This window comes from Armigeres subalbatus, chromosome 3, assembly GCF_024139115.2.
Source record: "Armigeres subalbatus isolate Guangzhou_Male chromosome 3, GZ_Asu_2, whole genome shotgun sequence".
Taxonomy (NCBI): Eukaryota; Metazoa; Arthropoda; class Insecta; order Diptera; family Culicidae; genus Armigeres; species Armigeres subalbatus.
Genome location: NC_085141.1, coordinates 170,266,262 through 170,287,997, shown reverse-complemented (window position 1 = coordinate 170,287,997; position 21,736 = coordinate 170,266,262). Strand labels below are relative to the sequence as shown.

General features: G+C 42.3%; 2 protein-coding genes and 1 long non-coding RNA gene across 11 annotated transcripts in view; 2 read left to right on the top strand and 1 right to left on the bottom strand.

Moving 5' to 3' along the window:
• Positions 1-21,736, top strand: part of LOC134223873 (flotillin-2) — a 619,172-nt gene that overhangs the window by 374,796 nt on the left and 222,640 nt on the right. The window lies entirely within an intron of this gene.
• The window catches only part of LOC134224973 (uncharacterized), an 89,269-nt gene that overhangs the window by 55,026 nt on the left and 12,507 nt on the right, over positions 1-21,736 (top strand). The gene's annotated exons all lie outside the window — the stretch shown is intronic.
• On the bottom strand, positions 12,353-17,604 carry LOC134219136 (uncharacterized). The gene is made up of 2 exons (XM_062697834.1): positions 14,550-17,604; positions 12,353-14,436 (listed from the first exon to the last, which is right to left on the bottom strand). Exons 1-2 carry the CDS (start codon positions 17,602-17,604, stop codon positions 12,353-12,355), a joined length of 5,139 nt encoding a protein of 1,712 aa, XP_062553818.1.

The following is a 21,736-nucleotide window of genomic DNA, read 5'->3' as shown; positions in this document are numbered from 1 at the left end:
ACAGTTCGCTTGCACACCGCCAATGATGATCTTAAGCATGCGTCTTTCAAATACTCCAAGTGCTTGCAAATCCTTCTCGAGCATGGTCCAAGTTTCATATCCGTAGAAGACTACCGGTTTCATGAGCGTTCTGTACATGATACATTTGGTACGGGTGTGAAACAAACAAATTGACTGGATCTGTTGAAAATCGTACTCTGGCTGTTACAGTGTATCAGTGTTAATCACGGCTCTCCTCCTGACACCTTTTAGCATCACCTTGTCGTAGTCCCGGCGGGATTCCAACGAACTGAATTGCTCGCCCGAAATCTACACTCAATTTTGCACACAATCCATCGTTCCTATTTTCAGTCGCATGAGCTTCCCGGGAAAGCTGTTCTCATTCATGATCTTCCACAGCTCTACGTAGTCTTTACTATCGTATGCTGCCCCGAAGTCGATAAACAGATGGTGCTTTGGATTTGCCGTACTGTAAAGATTTGGTCCTTTGTTGAGAGGCTTCCCATGAACTTATCCACTATTGATGAAAGACGACGGAAGGTGATCTGCAGATCATCACAGATATCACTTTGAAAGCGGCATTTAGAACGGTGATCACTCGGAGGTTCCCACACTATAACTTGTCTCCTTTTGGAAGCTGCGGTATATTACCCCTTTCCCGAGTAGCACAATTCACACTGATTTTGTTGCAGAAACGCAAATGTTACCAAATTTGGTTGTATATGAGTTACGTTAACTTCTCTACAACACGTGTGCTGCTTGGGCTCTACTACTCCTTCGGTAGCTGTTCTGTTTCCCAGATTCTGACTATCAGCCTGTGTAGACAAGGGGCGAGCTTTTCCGAGCCCATCGTGATGAGTTCATCTCCGATACCATCTTTACCAGCTGCTGTTTTATTTTTTAGCTATTGGATGGCATCCTTAACTTCCCTCAAGGTGGAAGCAGGTTGGTTCCCATCATCCGCTTATCTGACGTAGCTATGTCCGCAGCCTTCACCTACTCTGCGCCATTCAGGTGTTCCTTGATGCTCTCTTCTATATTCCTGCACATCTCTGCTTGCGGTACGAAGCCTTTGCAGGATTCGTTGAGCTTCTGATAGAACTTGCGTGTTTTTTAAGAACGGCACAGCTGCTTTATCTCCTCACACTCCGCTTTTTCCAGGCGATGTTTCTTTTCTTTAAAGTGCTGGGTCTGATGTCTCCGTTTCCATCTATAGCATTCCACGTTCTGCCATGCCCCTTACTGCAGCGCGAGCGCCACGCTGCAACCTTCTCTGCCATAAAAGAAATCAGAGGGTCATAGCGGCTTAGCAAAGAAATAAAGGATGTCAGCCATAATCAACAGGCAACATGTAAAGACAATAGCGGGAAGTTGCCTTTAAATTGGTTATCCGAGTTGCACAGGACATCCAAGTAATTAAAAATAGAAGTAGTTTTTTTTAACCAGTTTATTTTTTGGTAGGCTCAGTCATGTGTGACACTTTGCGGAGCCGCAATTCTCAAGTATGGTATTTTTAAACAATGTATATCATCTTATCTAACAGTTAGTTGGGAGAGGGCAGACCATGATACTCGTGGCGACTGGAGGTTAAAAATTACTTTATACAGCACGGACGGGGTATAGATTTGGGTTTAGGTTATTTCAGCTGCGCGTTTGGCGTTGAAAATGGTCTTGCGTGGCGTCGTGCTCGATTTTTGTTCGTCAGTGAGTATCTTCCAGATGGCCAGAGCTTCGTGGTACACGGTACAGACAAACAGAATCGAACTAGAAAAAAAAACTGAGAAAGAGAAAAAAAGAAATAATAAACTTTGATTTCAGCCTAGCAAAGAAAGGCATAGATGGCCTGCATGTAGATCACATCGCAATCTTCCTAACACACCTCGTACTTCCCTAAAGGGTTGTTTACCTCGGGCCACAAGGGTATCCAATAGTTGCTCTCTGGAGGCGTCATTTTCCGAGCAATATAAAACTACGTGATCGATGTCATCGTAACCAGCTCCGCACCAACATAGGTTGCAATCGACCAGGTTTATTCTGTAGAGATGTGTGTTTAGTGAATAGTAAATGGACATAAGTCTCGACATCGTTCGAATGAAGCCTCGACTTAAGTCGTCACCTCTGAACCACGATCGCGCATAAACTTTAGGAAATATTGAAAATAGCCACCGTCCAAGTTTATTGTGTGACCAAATCATTCGCCAATTTTGAAGAGTACTCTGACGGACTAATGGGAAAACTCGTTGTTCGAGATTTGTCTATCAGAAACTTCACCTTCCTGTGCGCCCACCTTTTCTGGCGAATCCGCCCTAAATACAAGTAGTTTTAGTACTTCATTTTATCCTAATAACTCATCATGTTAAATACTTAGTCTTCAGTTCTCGACTAGTAGATGGTAACAGAGTTATATAAGATTTTTTTTTGTCTTTATTTGAGAGGTTTTCAGCCCTAGGCCACAAGACCACATGGGATCACCTAACCAAGAAAATGATAACCAAATCGACCACGTTCTAACCGATGGTAAATTTTTCTCCAACATCACGAACGTCCGCACTACCTCGTTGCAGTATGCCTGCGCTCAAAACTCTCGACGGTGTACAACTACAAGGCGGTAGACTAGCGCAAGGATACGCGCAGCAGCTGGAAGTGGTACTCCCAACGGAAGAGCAGCTAGGCGCAGCGTCTCATGAAGATGGCTGGAGAGATATTCGATCCGCCATTGGTAGCACCGCAACCGCTGCCCTTGGCACGGTGCCCCTGGATCAGAGAAACGACTGGTATGTGCCACAGCCTGACATGTGTAAGGACATAAACGGGAACCTTCTTACGAACGAGCGTGAGGTGATGCAAAGGTGGCGGCAGCACTACGAAGAACACCTGAATGGCGATGTGGCAGACGAAGATGGCGGTATGATGATGGACCTGGGAGAGCGCACGCAGGACATAATTTTATTGGCTACGAATATCGAAAATCCAGGAGGAGATCGGCCGGTTGAAGAACAACAAAGCTCCTGGGGTTGACCAACTACCAGGAGAGCTATTTGAACACGGTGGTGAGGCACTGGCTAGAGCGCTGCACTTGGTCATTACCAAGATTTGAGAGGAGAAAGTTTAGCCGCAGGACTGGATGGAAGGTGTCGTTTGTCCCATCTACTAAAAGGGCGATAAGTTGGATTGTAGCAACTACCGCGCAATCACATTGTTGAACGCCGCCTACAAGGTACTCTCCCAAATTTTAAGCCGTCAACTAGCACCAATTGCAAAGGACTTCGTGGGGCAGTACCAGGCGGGTTTTATGGGTGAACACTCCATCACGAACCAGGTGTTCGCCATTCGCCAAGTACTGCAGAAATGCCGCGAATACAACGTGCCCACACATCAACTATTCATCGACTTTAAAGCCGCATATGATACAATCGATCGGGACCAGCTATGGCAGCTAATGCATGAACACGGTTTTCCGAATAAACTGACACGGTTGATCAGAGCGACGATGGATCGGATGATGTGTGTAGTTCGAGTTTCAGGGACATTCTCGAGTCCCTTCGACACGCAGAGGGTTACGACAAGGTGATGGTCTTTCGTGTCTGCTATTCAACATCGCTTTGGAAGGGGTAATACGGAGAGCAGGGATTAACACGAGTGGTACAATTTTCAATAAGTCCGTCCAGCTATTTGGCTTCGCCGACGACATAGATATTATGGCACGTAACTTTGAGAAGATAGGGGAAGCCTACATCAGAATGAAGAGGGAAGCTAAGCGGATCGAACTAGTCATCAACACGTCGAAGACGAAGTACATGATAGGAAGAGGTTCAAAAGAAGAAAAAGTGAGCCACCCACCGCGAGTTTCCATCGGTGGGGACGATATCGAGGTGGTAGAAGAATTTGTGTACTTGGGCTCACTGGTGACTGCCGAAAATGATTATTGCTATTAATGCTATTCGTATTAACTATACCACATATTCTTATAATTTTCTTAGGACGATCATGAATTTTTCATTTAAAAAAATGTATAATAAAATTATTCCAGATATTGTTATTTGTAACACATATTGATATAATTGTGGTACAATTTTGTGATGACTAACTGGGCGGGTTAGCTTTGCGATCTAAAGCTGCATGACATTGCCAATCCTAAGATGGGAAACATTTTCGACTCTCTGAGGTTTTCATATCAATTATGCTTGCCACATAAGATAGGAAAATTGTTCCTATTTCCATCTCACTGGAACAAGTTCATCTCATATCAGTGTTCACTGCTAAAAAATCACAAAAATAAGGAACAAGACCAAATTGTTTTTTATTATTTAGATGTTAGGACCAGCCAGGGAGCAATGAAATAATGAACTAGAACAGTTACCCTGCATATTCATGCAACAGAAGGCATCGAAAAGCTGTGAAAATGCTAATAATGTTCTAATTATTTTTAAGAAAAAACAGGATAAAAATCCGGTTGAAATATAGAGCCATTGAAGAAGAATAAAGGATTTCAAAATCCAGTAATTTCGCTAAGAAAAAAACACATCTTATAACCCAAAAAATGTATACACTTACTTATGGAAGATTCGATACCGACATTTCGCAGACCATTTTGCAATCCAGGTCAAAAAGCGCAAAAATATGTATTTATGTATTATAATCGACCGAAAGTTAGAGATCAAACGCGTGGCAGATGAAGAAGACATGCTTTCCATCGGCACCGCGAGATCCATTAGCACATCGGTGACGTAATGTTGAAAAGTCTTTGACCACGCGCGCGGATTGCACTGGAGGTGCCGATGTTTTATTATGTGCTCATCGGAGTGAGCAACGACAACGAAAAATGCACGCAAGCCAGCTGTTTCATCTCGTTTCCTTGGCTGATGACCGATGAAGATTGCGTTGGAGTAGTATGTCGTTGAAGGGGGAGCTTTCAAATCGTCGTCTGCATCACTACAATGCAATGCGCGCGATGTTGTGGCAAGTAAATTCGTCATATTTCATCAACCCAACTGACCGTGCTCGAGCCCGCGGAGAGCCTTTCAGTAGCGATGATCGCACTGAATTACACTTGTTATTGCAGGTATGGTGCTTACCAACAGTCATCAGATCTCTTTCCTTGCGCTGACGAAGTGGTGGTCGCTAACAACAAGGCCGTCATCTATTTGTTGAACAAGTCGAACAAGCAAATTGATTGAAATGCCATATTATTACACTGTTCGTAAAAAAATATCATTCCGAATGTGAACCAATGTGACCATGAACTGCTAAATTTTAAAACTTTATTTGTATAACATATGTCATAATAAGAAGGTTACAAAACGGATATAAATTCCAATAATGGTTATATGTTTGGAAATTACCTTCATTTATACAGTACTTTCGAAATAAATACGAAGAAGTTAATTTATATTATTCTTATTTTGTTTAATTTAACTAAATATTTTTGTTTTTATTTACTTACGAAAATGAAAAATCCGATTTAATCGTATTATTATGCCATAATCACTACTTCCTAAGGAGAGTATGCTTTTGAATGAAAGTTTATCCACATTTTCGTTTACGCCAGCAAAAATAAATATAGGAACGATTCGAATGAATCGGATCATCCGAAAGTTTCTATCGTGCGTTATAAAGAATATGGGTAAATAGCTGCCAAACGGTTTGTTTTGATATTTTATTAAAATCTTGTTGTGGGCAGAATATCCTGGAAAACAATTCTGATTTTTTGTCCGATTCCATGACCGTAAACTCTCGACTTTTTTTTGTCGAACTATGCTATACTGCAACGAGCAATTTTCCATCTGAAATTCACCTCCGGATGGAGATATACTTTGGCTTGCGGTTCCATGCTATATGATGCACTCCTTCAAGCGTAATCCAATCTACTCTCTTGAGCAATTTACTGACTGTAGTTCACACAGTTCCTTATTGCATGGTCTGTGACAAACCAGAACCATCATTGAGTTGAAGTTACGGCACATCACTAGATATAGCGCATTTATTTATAAAGATGCATTTACCGTGAGGCAATGTAACCTTAACGTTGCATAATTGCGATCTTTGAAACCTATCCCCTTAACTTGGCAAAATCGCGTCGAACCATAAAAGGTTAAAATATCGCTTACCAGAAGCATGTCAGCTACCATCAGATAAACAGAACACGAGCAGACGAATATTTTGAAAAAGATTTCCTCCATGAAATATAAACCTAAAAAGTGCTAACAACTGGACACCGGATGCATGTTAGAAATGCATCTTACCTCTGAACATGTTGCATTTTGTTTTGCATGATTTAGTTTCCATGATGCGTTAAGATGCATTTAGTACACAATGTGATTTAATCTTGCGACCTAGACATTCAACTTGATTTCAAGGGAAAAAATGTGCATGTTGGCCAATCAATTCTCTCACGTTACTTGCCAGCTATTATGTGCCACCCATTAACACCTAGTCAGAGAGAAAGAGCGTAGCGGCATCGGAGTAAGCGCGGCTGCTTTTTAAGGGGTCGATAGATGATTAAGAAACTTAAACCTTCAACCAGAAGTTAGTTGCGCTTCCACCAATAATGTTATAAGCAATGCGTATGCTATTTAATCCATGTTTTCCGACTAATTATTCATATGTAGCAACATTGCGGTGAAGAACATATAGCTCTGATTCATGTGGCCCCAATGTTAATGGTGCATTTTATTTCTCCGAAGGCCAATAGTGATGGAACCAATTGGTTGGTCGTGTTTTCCAGCACGTATTCGATTCGGCAGTAGCTTTGACGGAATGGGTTTGGACTTGGAAGGTCGCTACAGTACGATTGATTTATATTCTGTAAAATAGGTTTGTTTGCCGCAATGAATTTACTTAGTTATAGGGGCCCTCCTTAGCCGTGCGGTATGATGGGCGGCTACAAAGCAAAGCCATGCTGAACGTGACCGGGTTCGATTCCCGTTCTTATCTAGGAAATTATCGGGTTGGATATTTTCACGACTTCTCTGGACATAAATGCATCATCGTGTTAGCCTCATGATGAACGAATAGAATACACAGATAATAACTTGGCTTAGAGGGGGCCCTCCTTAGCCGTGCGGTAAGACGCGCGGCTACAAAGCAATACCATGCTGAGGGTGGCTGGGTTCGATTCCCGGTGCCGGTCTAGGCAATTTTCGGATTGGAAATTGTCTCGACTTCCCTGGGCATAAAAGTATCATCGTGCTAGCCTCATGATATACGAATGCAAAAATGGTAACCTGGCTTAGAAACCTCGTAGTTAATAACTGTGGAAGTGCTTAATGAACAATAAGCTACGAGGCGGCTCTGTCCCAGTGTGGGGATGTAATGCCAATAAGAAGAAGAAGAAGAAGAACTTGGCTTTGAGACATCGCAGGTAATAACTGCGGAAGTGTTTAATAAATACTAAGCTGCGAGGCAGCTATGTCCCAGTGAGGAATGCAATGCCAATGAAGAAGAAGAAGATTGACTTATTTTATTAAAAAGTGTGCGAAAATTGTATGTATTTATTGCTTACCAAATAGTTGCTTGAAGGCCTCCCTGCTGAGATGAGCCAACAGCTTATTTTCCCAAATTGTAGATCGAAAAGGCAATAGAAGCAAAAAGTTAACAATTATAATACGAAATGCGTACCAATTAGCTGCAATAAAGTGCTTTTATCTCGAGAAAAATGTTTTGAAATAACAATAAAGTATGTAACCTATCATAAAGTTATGTTTTTTGTTTGGTTTGATCAATCAAATATCTACAAAAATGTTTTCTTACCGGGTTCTTCGGGTGAAAGGAATCGAAGTTCTGTGGAATCTCAAGTGGATATTATTAAGCCTTCATTGAATAGCTGTAGTTAAAGCTTCTCATTAGTAATGTTCTTATAGGCATAGGGTGTGTTTGTGTGTTCTGATCCAACCCCTATTTTAAGTAGATCGATGATACAGTATACAGTTTTAACTAATAAATGTACTGTTTTTGTTAGTCGTTCATAACAAAGTTGCTTTTCATAGTTTCACAAGATAGTATAACTGTGAGGAAATCAGAAAAACCTCGTTTCAGACCATTTACTAAAATGACTTTACTGCAGCTAAATGGAAATTAAGTGCACCAAACTGCGCGGCTCCTACCAAGTTCGTCGAGAAAGAAACAAACCGTACAATAATAACTTAATTGCTGAGTTCAAAGATATCTTCTTTCCACAAAGCATTATGAACGATCCTGCTCTGCCACCGAAGACACAGAGGACGCATTACGCACCCATTCGGTTTGGAGAAATTTTTTCCACCCAATAATCAACATCCATTCATCCATCATTAACCAGTATAAAGCAATTGAACCATCTTCTAGCTCTTTTTTCGGTCACCGACACGATGCCGCCGTTTTTTCTTCTTCAGATTTTCGAAGTGGCGAAAGTTTCGTATATTTTAAACATAGTCTCTGGTATCGTACCCGTGCGAAGCGCAATACCCGAGGATTGAACCTATCGAGGTTGCGCAACAATTTGAAGGTTTGTGGATCAATGCGCGATGTGCTTGATCGCCGCCCCCGGGTGATGGTCGATGCAATCTGTTTGGAATTCCGGCGTGTGTTTCTCGATCTGTTTGTAAGAGGGGTGCGTTGTGGAATAATATTTTCTGCAGCTAATTACTGCTTATGTTTTACCTTTATGAAAATTCATGATTTGTGCATTATGCGCTGCACTTTTGCTTTCATTTATTACCGTTTTAAAAACCTGCGTTCCATGTCTAGTTGAATATTTGGAGTAATTTATTCTGCATTTCATTTGCTCATGCTTTATATTGTTACGCAATCAGCGACCATACGTTGTAACTACGTCAGGAAATATTCGGCATATTTTTTAGGGGGTTAGGCCGTTTTAGGGAGTTTGCAAAAATCTTTTTTTTCTGGTCTTCAAGAATACTGGACAATCGATTGCCTGGGAATAAGAATAAGACCCGATACTGCTTTTATGCATGCATTCCCCGTGTAAAAAAAGAATCGAGTGTATTTTTGCAATGGCCGAACCCTTCCCTAGTTTAAGCATTCTAGTGTATGGAACTTTAAACGCTTTTGTTCTACAAAGACCTCCGGCTGCAAATCAATTCCGCCAGCTTCACGTCGGGGGCGCAATCACTTTGACGACTACAGCGACTTTTTTTTTTAATTCTACAGTAGATATGATCAAATATATTATATTAACAATATGGGTCACTTCGAGTTTTCCATACAACGAAATGGCGAACAATTTGCCGGTGATAACAACATCATCTAGCGAGCAAAGAGGAATCTAAACATGTTTTTTTCTAGCTTGTGCTGGAAAACCCTCCTGCCATCTTCCGGTGAGTAGTCATACAGTTGTTCGATGACATTTTACAGTGTGGGGATGTCCATACATTTTTCAATAAATCGATTATCACCTTTGTTAAATGCAAAATATCGACTTTGTTAAATGCAAACACTACTGTAAATATTTCGATGAAGCAGTGCAAAGCAGACAAACTACACCTTTGCTTCAATCGTTCAAACTGTGAAAGCCGTTCCGCAAACATTAAAATGATTGTTCCACTGTAAACATTTCTATCATTTTCTTCAGCAAGAAATTTGATTAATTCTTTCTGAATATTATCGATATTATTCCAATGCATCATTCTTCTTCCTCTTCGATGTCCTAAATTTTACTGGAACTTAACACCTGCGTTGCAACTTATTATTAATTGAAAACTTTTTGCTGCCCACCATTGATTGAATGAATATGTATCTTGAGTGGAAAGCCATGAAGATGACACTCATCCGATTTCGTTTTGTTATGTTACGCTTATCATAATGGTTATGATTATTTGGTTACATTTAGACATGGAAAGTGAATTGAACAAGTCGCTTGGATTAAACGCGTCCAAACACCTTCGCTCAACTCACTTGAACGGACAGTAAGTTGAACATGTTCAACTCTTGGCAAGTAAATTGCATTAAACTAAGCTGTTCAATTCACTTGCCCTTTCAAAACGTAGCATTACGGTGAGATATTTCGGCTAAACTTAATTACGCCTATTTTATTGTGCTTTCTCGATTTCGTATCCAATATCAGATATTTTTTGGGATTTAATAGATTATTTTTCGGTACTTTCGCAATAAAAACTAGTTGAACGTACCCGACCTTGCTCGGGATTATACTTCAGTCGCTCTCCACATCTCGATATTGAAGGGACCATCGAGATAGGGAGAGATCGAGGAATGGAAGGAAAATTTAAATGGGTACTAGATCCAAAACAGCATGTTGCTATGAAAAACGACAACAAAACAAATATCATTGCTTATTGTTGATCTGTATTGTTATCGTCCAAATATGGTCTAGTAGCCTAAAAATTTGAACATATCGACATAAGGAGAGTGAATCCAGAACAAAATACGATTACAACACATCGGGATAGAAAGATTTCAAGATAGGGAAGTTATCGAGATGTAGAAAGCCAAAATGTATGTAGATTGAAGGGACCGAGGAAACCATCGACATAGGGAGAGATATCGAGATATAGAACATCGAGATTTACAGAGTCAACTATATTTTGCATTCTTACTGTCAATTGTTGAGTTCATTCAGCGCCGCACTCTAGATCATTTTTAGCGCGATCGTATTGGGTTTCCTTACCACTCGCATCAAAATTGTATTTTCACAATTTCTCAACTTTCTCCTCAAAATTTAGTGATATTTTATAACACAGCAGTCCTCAAGACGAATCGATTAATGAGAAACCCGTACAAATCGGTCAACCCGTTCGTGAGTTATATTGCCTCAAAGGAAATTCAAACTCATTTTTATCTAGAGAGATTGTACCACAAACGTAATTATGTTTGAATTGTATTTATATCAGACTCTCATATCGGGCAGTATGGATGGCCTTGCCAACGTGAGGGGATGTCTTCCGAAATATTGAACCACCACAGGGAGTTAGCGGATAGTTAAAATTTCGTTTAGTGCCTCCTATTTCTTCTACCACAACTCGGTTGTATCAAGCCTCCTGCTAACTTAGATTCAGCCTTTTAAACATTAAGAATCACTTCGTAGGATAGAAAATTGTGGAACAATCAATTCATGCACCAGGTATTAGGGTTGGAAACCAGCGGTTATTAACTTGTTCGGTGGCACAATTGATTAACGTATTATCTAAGAGTGGTAATAATATTCTAATATTAAGTTGATTTATCGCAATTTCGCAGCTAACAGTTCACGTGTTGATGAATTTGCACTTTTTTCTGGCTTTCATCGCTGCTCTCTCTCCAGTAGATGCAAACATCATTCGTTAAAGCAATAGATCTGTACGTCAGTTGTATCGACGTTAGTCGCAGCAAGGTGTTGAGGTGGTAGGTGCGCACTGTCCGAGACGTCACACTCCTCCCCGGTACGCGAACCGGGTTCTTCGGTTCCGCTTACTCTGCGTCGCGCCGTACGTCCAACACCGCCAGGTTAACGGTAGATCGCTCGTAGATTCCGCTCACTGTTTGAACGGTAGCCCTGCGAGTTTGCCCTCCACTAGTTACCACTCCGATGACCCGTCCCTTGGGCCAACAGTTTCTGGGATGCTCATGATCCACGATGACTACAATGTCACCTTCCTCAAGAGGTTTTGCCTTCTCGTGCCACTTCGTACGTCGTGTTATGTCGGGAAGGTAGTCCCGAACCCAGCGTTTCCAGAAGAGATTCGCCAACCATTGGGAAGTCGGATGTCCTCGTCGCAATGCCGCAGTGTTCGCGTCTACGAATGTCAACGGCTTCGAACCATCCGAAGAGCCCAGAAGAAAATGGTTGGGCGTAAGGGCTGGTGCTGCTTCGTCATCGATTGGCACGTGAGTAAGAGGACGCGTGTTGAGCACACCCTCTACCTCTGTCAGTGCATTCCTCAGTTCCTCGTCATTTGGTCGCCGTGCGCGCAGGATTTCGGCCAGGTTCCGTTTGACCGACTGTACGAGCCGCTCCCAACTTCCTCCCATGTGGGGCGACGCTGGTGGGTTGAACTGCCACGATGTAGACGAAGTGACGAACTCCCGCATCAGCTGATTCCGATCAACTGCCTGGTAGAGCTCCTGCAGCGTTCGGTTGGCACCTACAAAATTTGTGCCCCTATCGCTGTAGAAGCTAACTGGCGTACCTCTTCGTGCGATGAAGTTCCTCAACGCCATTATGCAGGAACTTGTCGTTAAGGAATGAGCTACCTCGATATGGATGGCCCTTATCGTCAAACAAGTCAGTAGACCCCCCACCTTTTTTTACCCTTCTACCCACAATTACCTCTATTGGACCAAAATAATCGACCCCCATATGTGCAAACGGTCTCGTGTGTGCTGATAGCCTAGCCACTTGAAGATCGGCCACTTCCAGAGATTAAGGAACAGCGTCACGATTTTTGCACCATTGACAGTTTCTACGAATGGTGGCAAGTGTTTGTCTCAAGCGAAAAATGCTGTACTTTTGGCGAACTTCGTTGACTGCGATCTCGTAATTGCGGTGGAAGTACTTTTCGTGATAGTATGCTAAGAGTAGCGATGTTACTGGATGCTTGGGTGGTAGAATAACAGGATTCTTCGCGTCGCTGTGGAGATACGCACACACGCCGGTTCTACCTTTCATCCGCAATACGCCTGAGTCGTCCGCGAATGTGCTCAGTTTATAGGGAGGACTCGCCTTTGGATTTTTTTTCGTTGCTTCTTTAGCAACCAGCACTGCAACTTCATCCTGGTATATGTCACGTTGCGCTTGCCGATAATGGTGTGCTTCCGCATTGCGAAGCTCTTCCCGCGATAACGGTCCAAATATCAGAGGATCTTTCTTGCTGCTTCGTCGAATGTTCGAGCAGAAGCGATGAACGTATCCGGTCACTACCAACAGTCGTCGCCAACTCGAAAACCTGCTGACATCGATTACTGGTTCAGAAACACTGGTGTGGAACAATACACTGGGTCTCATCTCTTCCTCGGTGGAGATCTTTAATGGCTGCTTAGGCCACTGCTCCGCTGCTTGCATCAGGAACTCTGGACCCTTGAACCACCTGCTCTCCGAAGATAGGTCTGGTCGATCTCGCCATCTGGTCCCGTCATCAGCGACATTAGATCGAGTTGGAACCCATCTCCAATCGTGGATGTCCGTAGATTCCAACATTTCACTGATTCTTGATCCGACGAAAGCACTGTATCGCTTGTGGTCGGCATGAAGCCAACAAAGTACATTTCGGGAGTCTGTCCAATATGTACGCTTAGAGATATTCATAGTCAGGTTTCGTGTTACGTTGGCAGCCAATCGACACCCCAGAACTGCGGCCTGCAGCTCTAACCGTGGGATTGAGGTGTATTTCATCGGTGCTACTCGAGTCTTGGCTGCAACCAAAGAACATTCCAGCTGGCCACCTTTCGAAAATCGCAGAAACACAACGGCCGACATAGCACTTTCGCTGGCATCAACGAACACGTGCATATCTATCACAGCCTCTTCCATCGCCAGTATAACTTGCCGGTAACACCTTGGTATCCGTAGTTTCTCCAATTCTGGGAGAAGACGAAGCCACGTACGCCACCTCTCGAACAGAATTTCAGGGATAGGCTCATCCCATTCAACCCCAGTACGCCACACCTCCTGAAGCAGGATTTTCAGTAGAACCAAATAGTGGTCTATCAGTCCTACAGGATCGTAGATGGTCATCAGTGTCCGAAGGATCTCTCGTTTGGTAGGACAACGACTTCCATCGAGAAGCGCTGAATCAAATCTCGCCCAGCTGATCTTGTACTTGAATACATCGTCCTGCGTATCCCACCACATGCCGAGGATTTTCTGAGTCTGTAGCTCGGATGTTATACTCAAGTCCTTTTCCGTTGACTGCTCCGCATTCATTTTTGATAGCACCAGCGCTGAGTTGGAAACCCAGTTGCGGATTTCAAATCCACCCTGCATGTGGATATAGCGTACCAATTCGGACAACTCGACGACTTCTTCCTCCGTTTCGACGCTCAAAACCATGTCGTCCACATAGTGTCGTTTCTTGATCACCGCTACTGCTTCCGGATATTCGTCTACGTATCTGTCTGCGTTGCTGTTCTTCACAAACTGGGCTGTAGCAGGAGAACAGCTAGCCCCGAAGGTCATTACCTGCATGACATATGTTCTAGGCTCACCATGTTCTTCACTACTGCGCCACAGAAACCGCTGACAGTGTTGATCTTCCGGAACTATCCCTATCTGGTGGAACATCTCACGGATGTCGGCACACACGCCGACTCGATGCTCACGGAACTGATACAGAATACCAACTAAAGACGCCAACTGATCGGGACCAGTAAGAAGTACCGAGTTCAGTGATGTTCCGTACGCTGTGGCGGCGGCATCCCACACGATGCGTACCTTTCCAGGTTTATTCGGATTGTATACCGGGAAAATCGGTAGATACCACACTCGTTCATGCTTTTCCGAAAGCTCCTCTGGTGTCAGTTCGCGGTTGTATTTTTAGAGATGTATTCCGCGATTTTGTCGTTCAAAACTTTCGATAACTCCGTATCCTTCGCCATGCGTTTCTCCAGGCATCTCCACCGACGTATTGCGACTGCCTTATTATCCGGTAGCCGGATTCTGTCAGAGCGCCATAACAGGCCTGTTTCGTACCGCTCTCCATTGAAATGCGTGCGAGATTCCAACAGAGACATTGCCCGCTCATCATCCTTAGAAAGACGCTCGGGCTGGTTGGATTTGACTACCAGGTTATCGATCGAGAAGTAGTCTTTGACCATCTGGTTAAGGTGAATTATGTTTTCTTCGCTACAAGTACAAATGTGGTAGGTGTGACTAGTGCTCGACGAATTTTCCGTAGCCCAGCCACCGTATACCGACCAGCCGAGATTGGTTTTGACGGCAATCGGATCACCCATCTTGCCTTCACGACTTTTCCGCACTAACATAACGTTAGCATGTTTCAACCCAATCAGTATCCGTGGACGTACGTTTGTGTATGATTCCACAGGGAGTCCCTGCAGGTATCGATGCTTCTCAGTGAGTTGGGTCATATCCAAAGACTGGAAGGGTAATTGCAGCTCTTCGACAGTTCTCACATCCTGCAGCAACAACCGCTTCCCTTCTTTTCCGGCTATCTCAAGTTCGACACTCTGTGAATCGGATTCGTAACGATGAGTACCACCCGTCCATTTCAGGCAGAGCGGACGAATGGTTCCAGACAGTCTCAATTCTTCGGCCAGTTGCTGATCGATGAGAGTCAGCTCAGATCCGTCGTCCAGGAAGGCGTGACATTTCAGATTTACTCCGTTTCCAAACAGAGTCACTGGCAAGTAACGAAGCGAACCTGGACTTGTACCTGTTTGGTGCGTATTAACGTTGCGTTCCTCATTCTGCCTCGAAAAGCCACTCCTATTGATTGTTGCACCGTTCGGTGGTGTTGATGCTAATAAGTCCTTGTGGAGCAACACGTGGTGCTTGAAGGTACAGCCGTTCTTCCCACATTCTCCAGAATTGCAGCCACCTTTATGCTGACGAAGACACTTGCGACAATAGTTAAATCCACGTACTGTCGCCCACCTAGCTTCGTACGACAGCTCCAGAAATCGCTTGCACTTCCCAAGATATTTGCAATCTTCTTTGCACGCGGGACATGGTTTGCTTCCTCCGCTTCCTCCGGCTACTGTTGATCTTCCTTGAGCCGGGTATACAGGCTGAGTCCTATCCTTGGGAAGAACTTCTGCGTGAGTGTTTACATACTTCTCCTTACGGGTTCCTCTAAACTCCTGGTTCTTGCTTCCGCGGCACTGGGGCTCGAAAACGACGTTTACATCTTCCGCCAAACTGTATATCCACTGGCTGAACGTGGACAACTTTACCTTTGGCAAGTTCCTCTTGTACCGCGCCCAATCCAGCTTTATTTGTGGTGGCAGCTTCTGGACTAATTCCTTTAGGAGTGTCGTATCACACATATACTCCTTTTCACCGCAAGCTTTTACCGTTGCACAGAGATTCTGAACCTCCAGAGCATAGTCAACCAGCTTGTCCATCGCGTCTGGCTTGATAGTTGGCATCGAGATAATCTTCTCCTTTAGGTATTCAATTATCGTCTCCGGTCTACCGAAGCGCAGTTTCAGTGCACTGATCGCTCTGCCTACCGTCTCAGGCCGCATTAAGAAACTTCGAACAGCGTTGAATGCATCTCCCTTCAGACAGCTTCTCAAACGAATCATGTTCTCCGCTTCGGTGTATCCGCACATAGCCGTTGTATCTTCATACGTTGATAAGACCATTGGCCATTCCTCCGGATTACCGCTGAACTTGGGCAGCTCACGAGGTACAACCTGACGTGCTGCGAGCTCGTGCTTCGATAGCCTTTTGCTGCTTATCAAAGATTGTTGCCGGTCTGCAACGGATCGTCTACTTCCACAAATTTCGACCCTTTTGGCTGTCTCACTCTTCGATCTGCGGTGTCTTCGCCCTGCACGTTCATCATAGGATTTTGCTTCTTCTTCACTTCCGTCACAATTGGTTTCACCGATGGATGAAAGTTCTTCTTCACGTTTTGTCCCGGTACCAAATGTTCCTTCTTCGCTTGAATCTTCAGTTTCCACTTCACTTCCGGCATCTTCCACGCTGGTTTCCTTGAATGACGAACGCTTTTGTTTCACTCTCGTCTCACCACGATGTTTCAACCACTGTTCCACCTTGTGATGATCATTCTGCTGATCAACGACTGATTCGCCACTGCCTTCCAAATCGGCCATCTCCTTCAGAACAGCAAACTTCTTTTCCGCTAGTTCCCGCTTACGCCGCATCTCTTCTTGCATCAGTGTCTCTTCAGCTTCGATCTGTTGCAGCTCCACATCCAAACGCGCCTTGAATGATTTACGCGATGCTGCTGATACCACTGAACCGGCCTTTCTCACGCTTGCTTTTGTCGGTGCCTGTGCATAATTTCCGCTCCGTCCAACAGCTGCAACTGGATCATCTTCGCAGTTCGCTGCCGCATCATAAACAGCATGTTTCCGCCCAGGAATAACTTTCTTCGTATCAATTACATCTGTTGCTCCAGTTGTCCTCTTCAGTAACGTCATCTCCAATGAAACTGGATCACCTTCACAATTCGCCGCCGCTTCACAAACAGCATGCTTCCGCCCCGTTGTAGGAATCACTTTTTTCGTACCCTTTGTAGCTGTTGCTCGAGTTGTCCTCTTCCGTAACGTCACCGCCAATTTCTGTGTGGATGTTTTCCTTCTGGATTTCGTTGCCTTGGTTGCTTTCGCGGTAGCGCATTCCAAGCAGATCCAACTGCAGCCCTGTATATCCTCAGAAACTCCCACACACGCGAAATGGTGCCACACATCACATGTATCACACTGCACCATTTGGTCGTCGTCCGGTTTATCGCACAACTTACAATTACCTCGAGCCACCGGTGTGGAATTACACGTCGCGTTGGGGGGATTTAACGAATTGGGGGTCGAACTCGCGACAACTGCGTCTTTTGGGTCATTATTTGGAGGTTGTCTAGACGGGTCTTTTGGGGGTTCTTTATTGCCTGACTTTGAATTGGGAGATGTTTGCCGCTTACCTGAGGTACATTTAGCTCTGTTGTCAGCATCCATACCTGGTTCCGACATCGTCCGCCGTGGTAAACGAAATTTTAATATGGATGGCCTTGCCAACGTGAGGGGATGTCTTCCGAAATATTGAACCACCACAGGGAGTTAGCGGATAGTTAAAATTTCGTTTAGTGCCTCCTATTTCTTCTACCACAACTCGGTTGTATCAAGCCTCCTGCTAACTTAGATTCAGCCTTTTAAACATTAAGAATCACTTCGTAGGATAGAAAATTGTGGAACAATCAATTCATGCACCAGGTATTAGGTTGGAAACCAGCGGTTATTAACTTGTTCGGTGGCACAATTGATTAACGTATTATCTAAGAGTGGTAATAATATTCTAATATTAAGTTGATTTATCGCAATTTCGCAGCTAACAGTTCACGTGTTGATGAATTTGCACTTTTTTCTGGCTTTCATCGCTGCTCTCTCTCCAGTAGATGCAAACATCATTCGTTAAAGCAATAGATCTGTACGTCAGTTGTATCGACGTTAGTCGCAGCAAGGTGTTGAGGTGGTAGGTGCGCACTGTCCGAGACGTCACAGGCAGTTTGTTCACAAAAGTACGTTTTTCTCTGTCAAATCATATTCACAAATTGATAACAATTTGGGAATTCTCAAAAATGGGATTATGCATGCGAGTTAATTTGAAAAGAAATCATCATTGATTTTATAAAATCAAGATAATTCAACGTGGTGTGTGACAAAAAAAAAGAGCATCGCTAATACCTTCACTACGTGAAAATATAGCTCTTATGGGCCAAACACATGGGAAAACTGTCAAAACGCACGCAAACGTGTCCATTGTGTTTGACCCTTTAGGCGTTCATTTCGTGACTATTTGAAAAAAATCTGCCGAGGGTCCCAAACAACTTTTTTTTCTCCCTTATAGCCTATTCAGATTACGCCATAAATGACATAATAATTGGCGTTTCAGGGTAAATACGCTTTATGATGTCATTATTTACGTAATATTCCATACATTTTGCGCTGTCAAAAGATACCCGCTAAAAAGAGTCATGAAGAATTTATTACGAACAATTATTACGAGAGAGCTTTCGTTCTAACTGGGATGCAGGGAGAAATTCAACAAAACAAGACTGACAAGCGTCACGCTCTCTTTGCCAGAGAGAAAATTCTCTCTGTTTTCATTTCGTTTCGTAGTTGACAGTCATGCTCTTTCTGTCGCAGCAGGGTCGAATGCATGTTAGACGGAAATCTTCTGAGCGCTGAAGAATAACTCGGATTGTGATGGTTTTGTGAAAAGCATTTTATATGATGAAAAATAATGATGATAATTATTTATTCTCCACTTATTCAACATGAATTGTTTAAAAAACAGATGCTCTCTAGAATTAACATGAAGTATTTAACTTAAACCTAGATTTAATAGAACAAATCGAATAAATTTTCAAAGTTCAAGGGCCAATGCGGAAGACAATTTAAAACGTAGGAATGGTTGTAAAACGAATATATTTGATGAATAAACATGATTTCAGAAATTGTTTCAATTCTGCTCCTTGAATGGCTTAATATACTTTGGATTTCAACATTTTACACGTGGGACAACTGTACGATTTGAATGGGATGTATATATAAAGTAGAATAACCTTAAATAAAACATGGATTGGTAATGCATTAATTCATCCAAAATCCAGTTTAAATTATATCACATTCACACGATTCGATTTTGTTAGAAGCTGTATCATTGATTGTCGAGTAGAACGCAATGGTTCAGTTTCCATTTTTGAAAAAAATTAAATTACTGAGTTGCCCTTCATACATGGAGATACTGGTGGAAATACATTTTAGTTCGATAATATTTCTTGAAAATTGGTCCAATCGTCCTTTTTTTATTTATTTGTGAGAATTCCCAAAAGTATCTAAATTTTTCTATCAAATCTCCGTTCGATCATAGTACAGAATCAAAATACTTTTTATACTTAAAAATAAATTGAGGAATAGTCTGATTCCCCGAAGAACGGCGCATCCAACTAATGAATTATCATTATCCTTAATGAGAGCTTCAAATATTCTTCGAAAATCCCTTTTCATATTTTTTTTCGTAGAAACTTTGTTCAGAAAAAAATGTTCGATTGTCGCCACACAAATGCTTGATTTCGCAAATTAAATTTTAAAACTCTCCTTGAATTCAACCCTGTATTAGCGTGCAAATGAGCAAACATGGAAACGTCAAGATATATTATCTTGCTGCAGTCTGAACACCTCGTAATAATTGGATACCCTCTCACTTAACAAAGTCATAAATAGCCCAATCTGAATAGGCTATTAAACGGAACCTTTTAGTTGTAAAACAGTCAATTATTTACCACGTCACTACTAAATGAGTTTCCTCGATTTTTTTCTTCCAATCATCATATAAAAAATTAAGGAGGAATCGATTATTACCAAGTTATAGTCTAAATAACTTGTTTATTGAAGCTCAAGCGTCAAAGAGCATAACGAAGCCAAACTCGATAAATGTATGAAATCCTCTGAAAATAGCTGAGAAACGCTTGGATGGAGATTATGCACTGGTTCGATATCTTTTTTCATATATACCCAATTCTTTCTAAACACCTGCCAAAATTGAAACTTGTTATGCGAATGAATAAGTTTAACTGGTGTCATAAAATTATTCAAAATGATTGATCATGCTAAACAATAATCTACCATAGTAATATAAAAGCCTTCCTTAGCCATGCGGTGATATCCCAATCAACATTACAAGTTTTATTCCGCTCTAGGGATGGTTTTCAAATATCAAGTTAAAATAATTGTAACAGCAATATATAATCTCCCTTGAATATATTGATATTTCTCCCTAATATATTTATAATGCAAATCAACTACCAAAAAAGTGTTTTACGTGGTGAAAACATTGTCTAATCATGAATTATTGGAACGATTAATTGAGATGCGGTTTACACTGAGTGAAAGCTGTTGAGTATTCCTTTTAGCTATGTAGGTTAGCTTGTGCTAAATCAGTTTTAATCCAAATGAGCTCAAATTTTCAGGGGAAACTCAGAACATGGTAAAGAATCAGATGAGCCTAATCACCCTAATGCTCATCTCACAAGTGGGTAAAATATTTTGATCACATCATCCTTGAAAATGTGATAAAAATCGTTACGTTTTCAAAAATCCTTAAGTCTTGAATGTCGGAATTCCATCGTTTTTCGAGCTCAAACAATCATTTTGTAAACTCTTATGCATCTATATATCTATAAATCATAAATCTATAAATCTCTACGAATTTTGTTAATTTACATTTAAATTCAAAAAGTGTAACAAAACATAAGTAAATTGATCAGGGTCACTTCCTTGCTGTTAAAAAATACCAGTGAGTTTAACCATTGCCTAGCGGTAATGTTTGCTAGCCAAATGTTGAATTCAATAAATTCGGCTCCGTAAGTGTGTGTGTATAACGATCGTCATATGTTGGGTAGTTTAATTATAACGTGTATCGTGTATCGTGGCGCCACATGTGGGGTCGCCAGAATTTCGTGAGAGTGAATCATATTGTTAATATATTATGCATCTCGAGATAAAATAGAATACTGCGGCTTCCTGCTTCCGAGCCTGTGAGTGTAAGACCGCCGCAGCATTCTAGGAAAAGATTAGCGCGACAATAGTACATTAGCCGTGCGGTAAGACGCGCGGCTACAAAGCAAGACCATGCTGAGGGTGGCTGGGTTCGATTCCCGGAGCCAGTCTAGACAATTTTCGGATTGGAAATTGTCTCGACTTCCCTGGGCATAAAAGTATCATCGTGTTAGCCTCATGATATACGAATGCAAAAATGGTAACTTGGCTTAGAAACCTCGCAGTTAATAACTGTGGAAGTGCTTAATGAACACTAAGCTGCGAGGCGGCTCTGTCCCAGGGTGGGGATGTAATGCCAATAAGAAGAAGAAGTACATTTGATAAAAGTGTTGCAGTCAAATGAGCAAACAGCAACATGGTGTGCGAAACAGAGGGCGAGTAGGTGCACCGGCATGGTCCCGCCGGATACAGTTCAACGAGCTATATCAAAATTATTATACATTTCCACAAAAATATGCCTACCACACTTCTGCTACAACATTTGATTTTTCATTTGCATTCGATTAAACATAATCGATTAAATTTGCAAAAAAAAACATCAAGC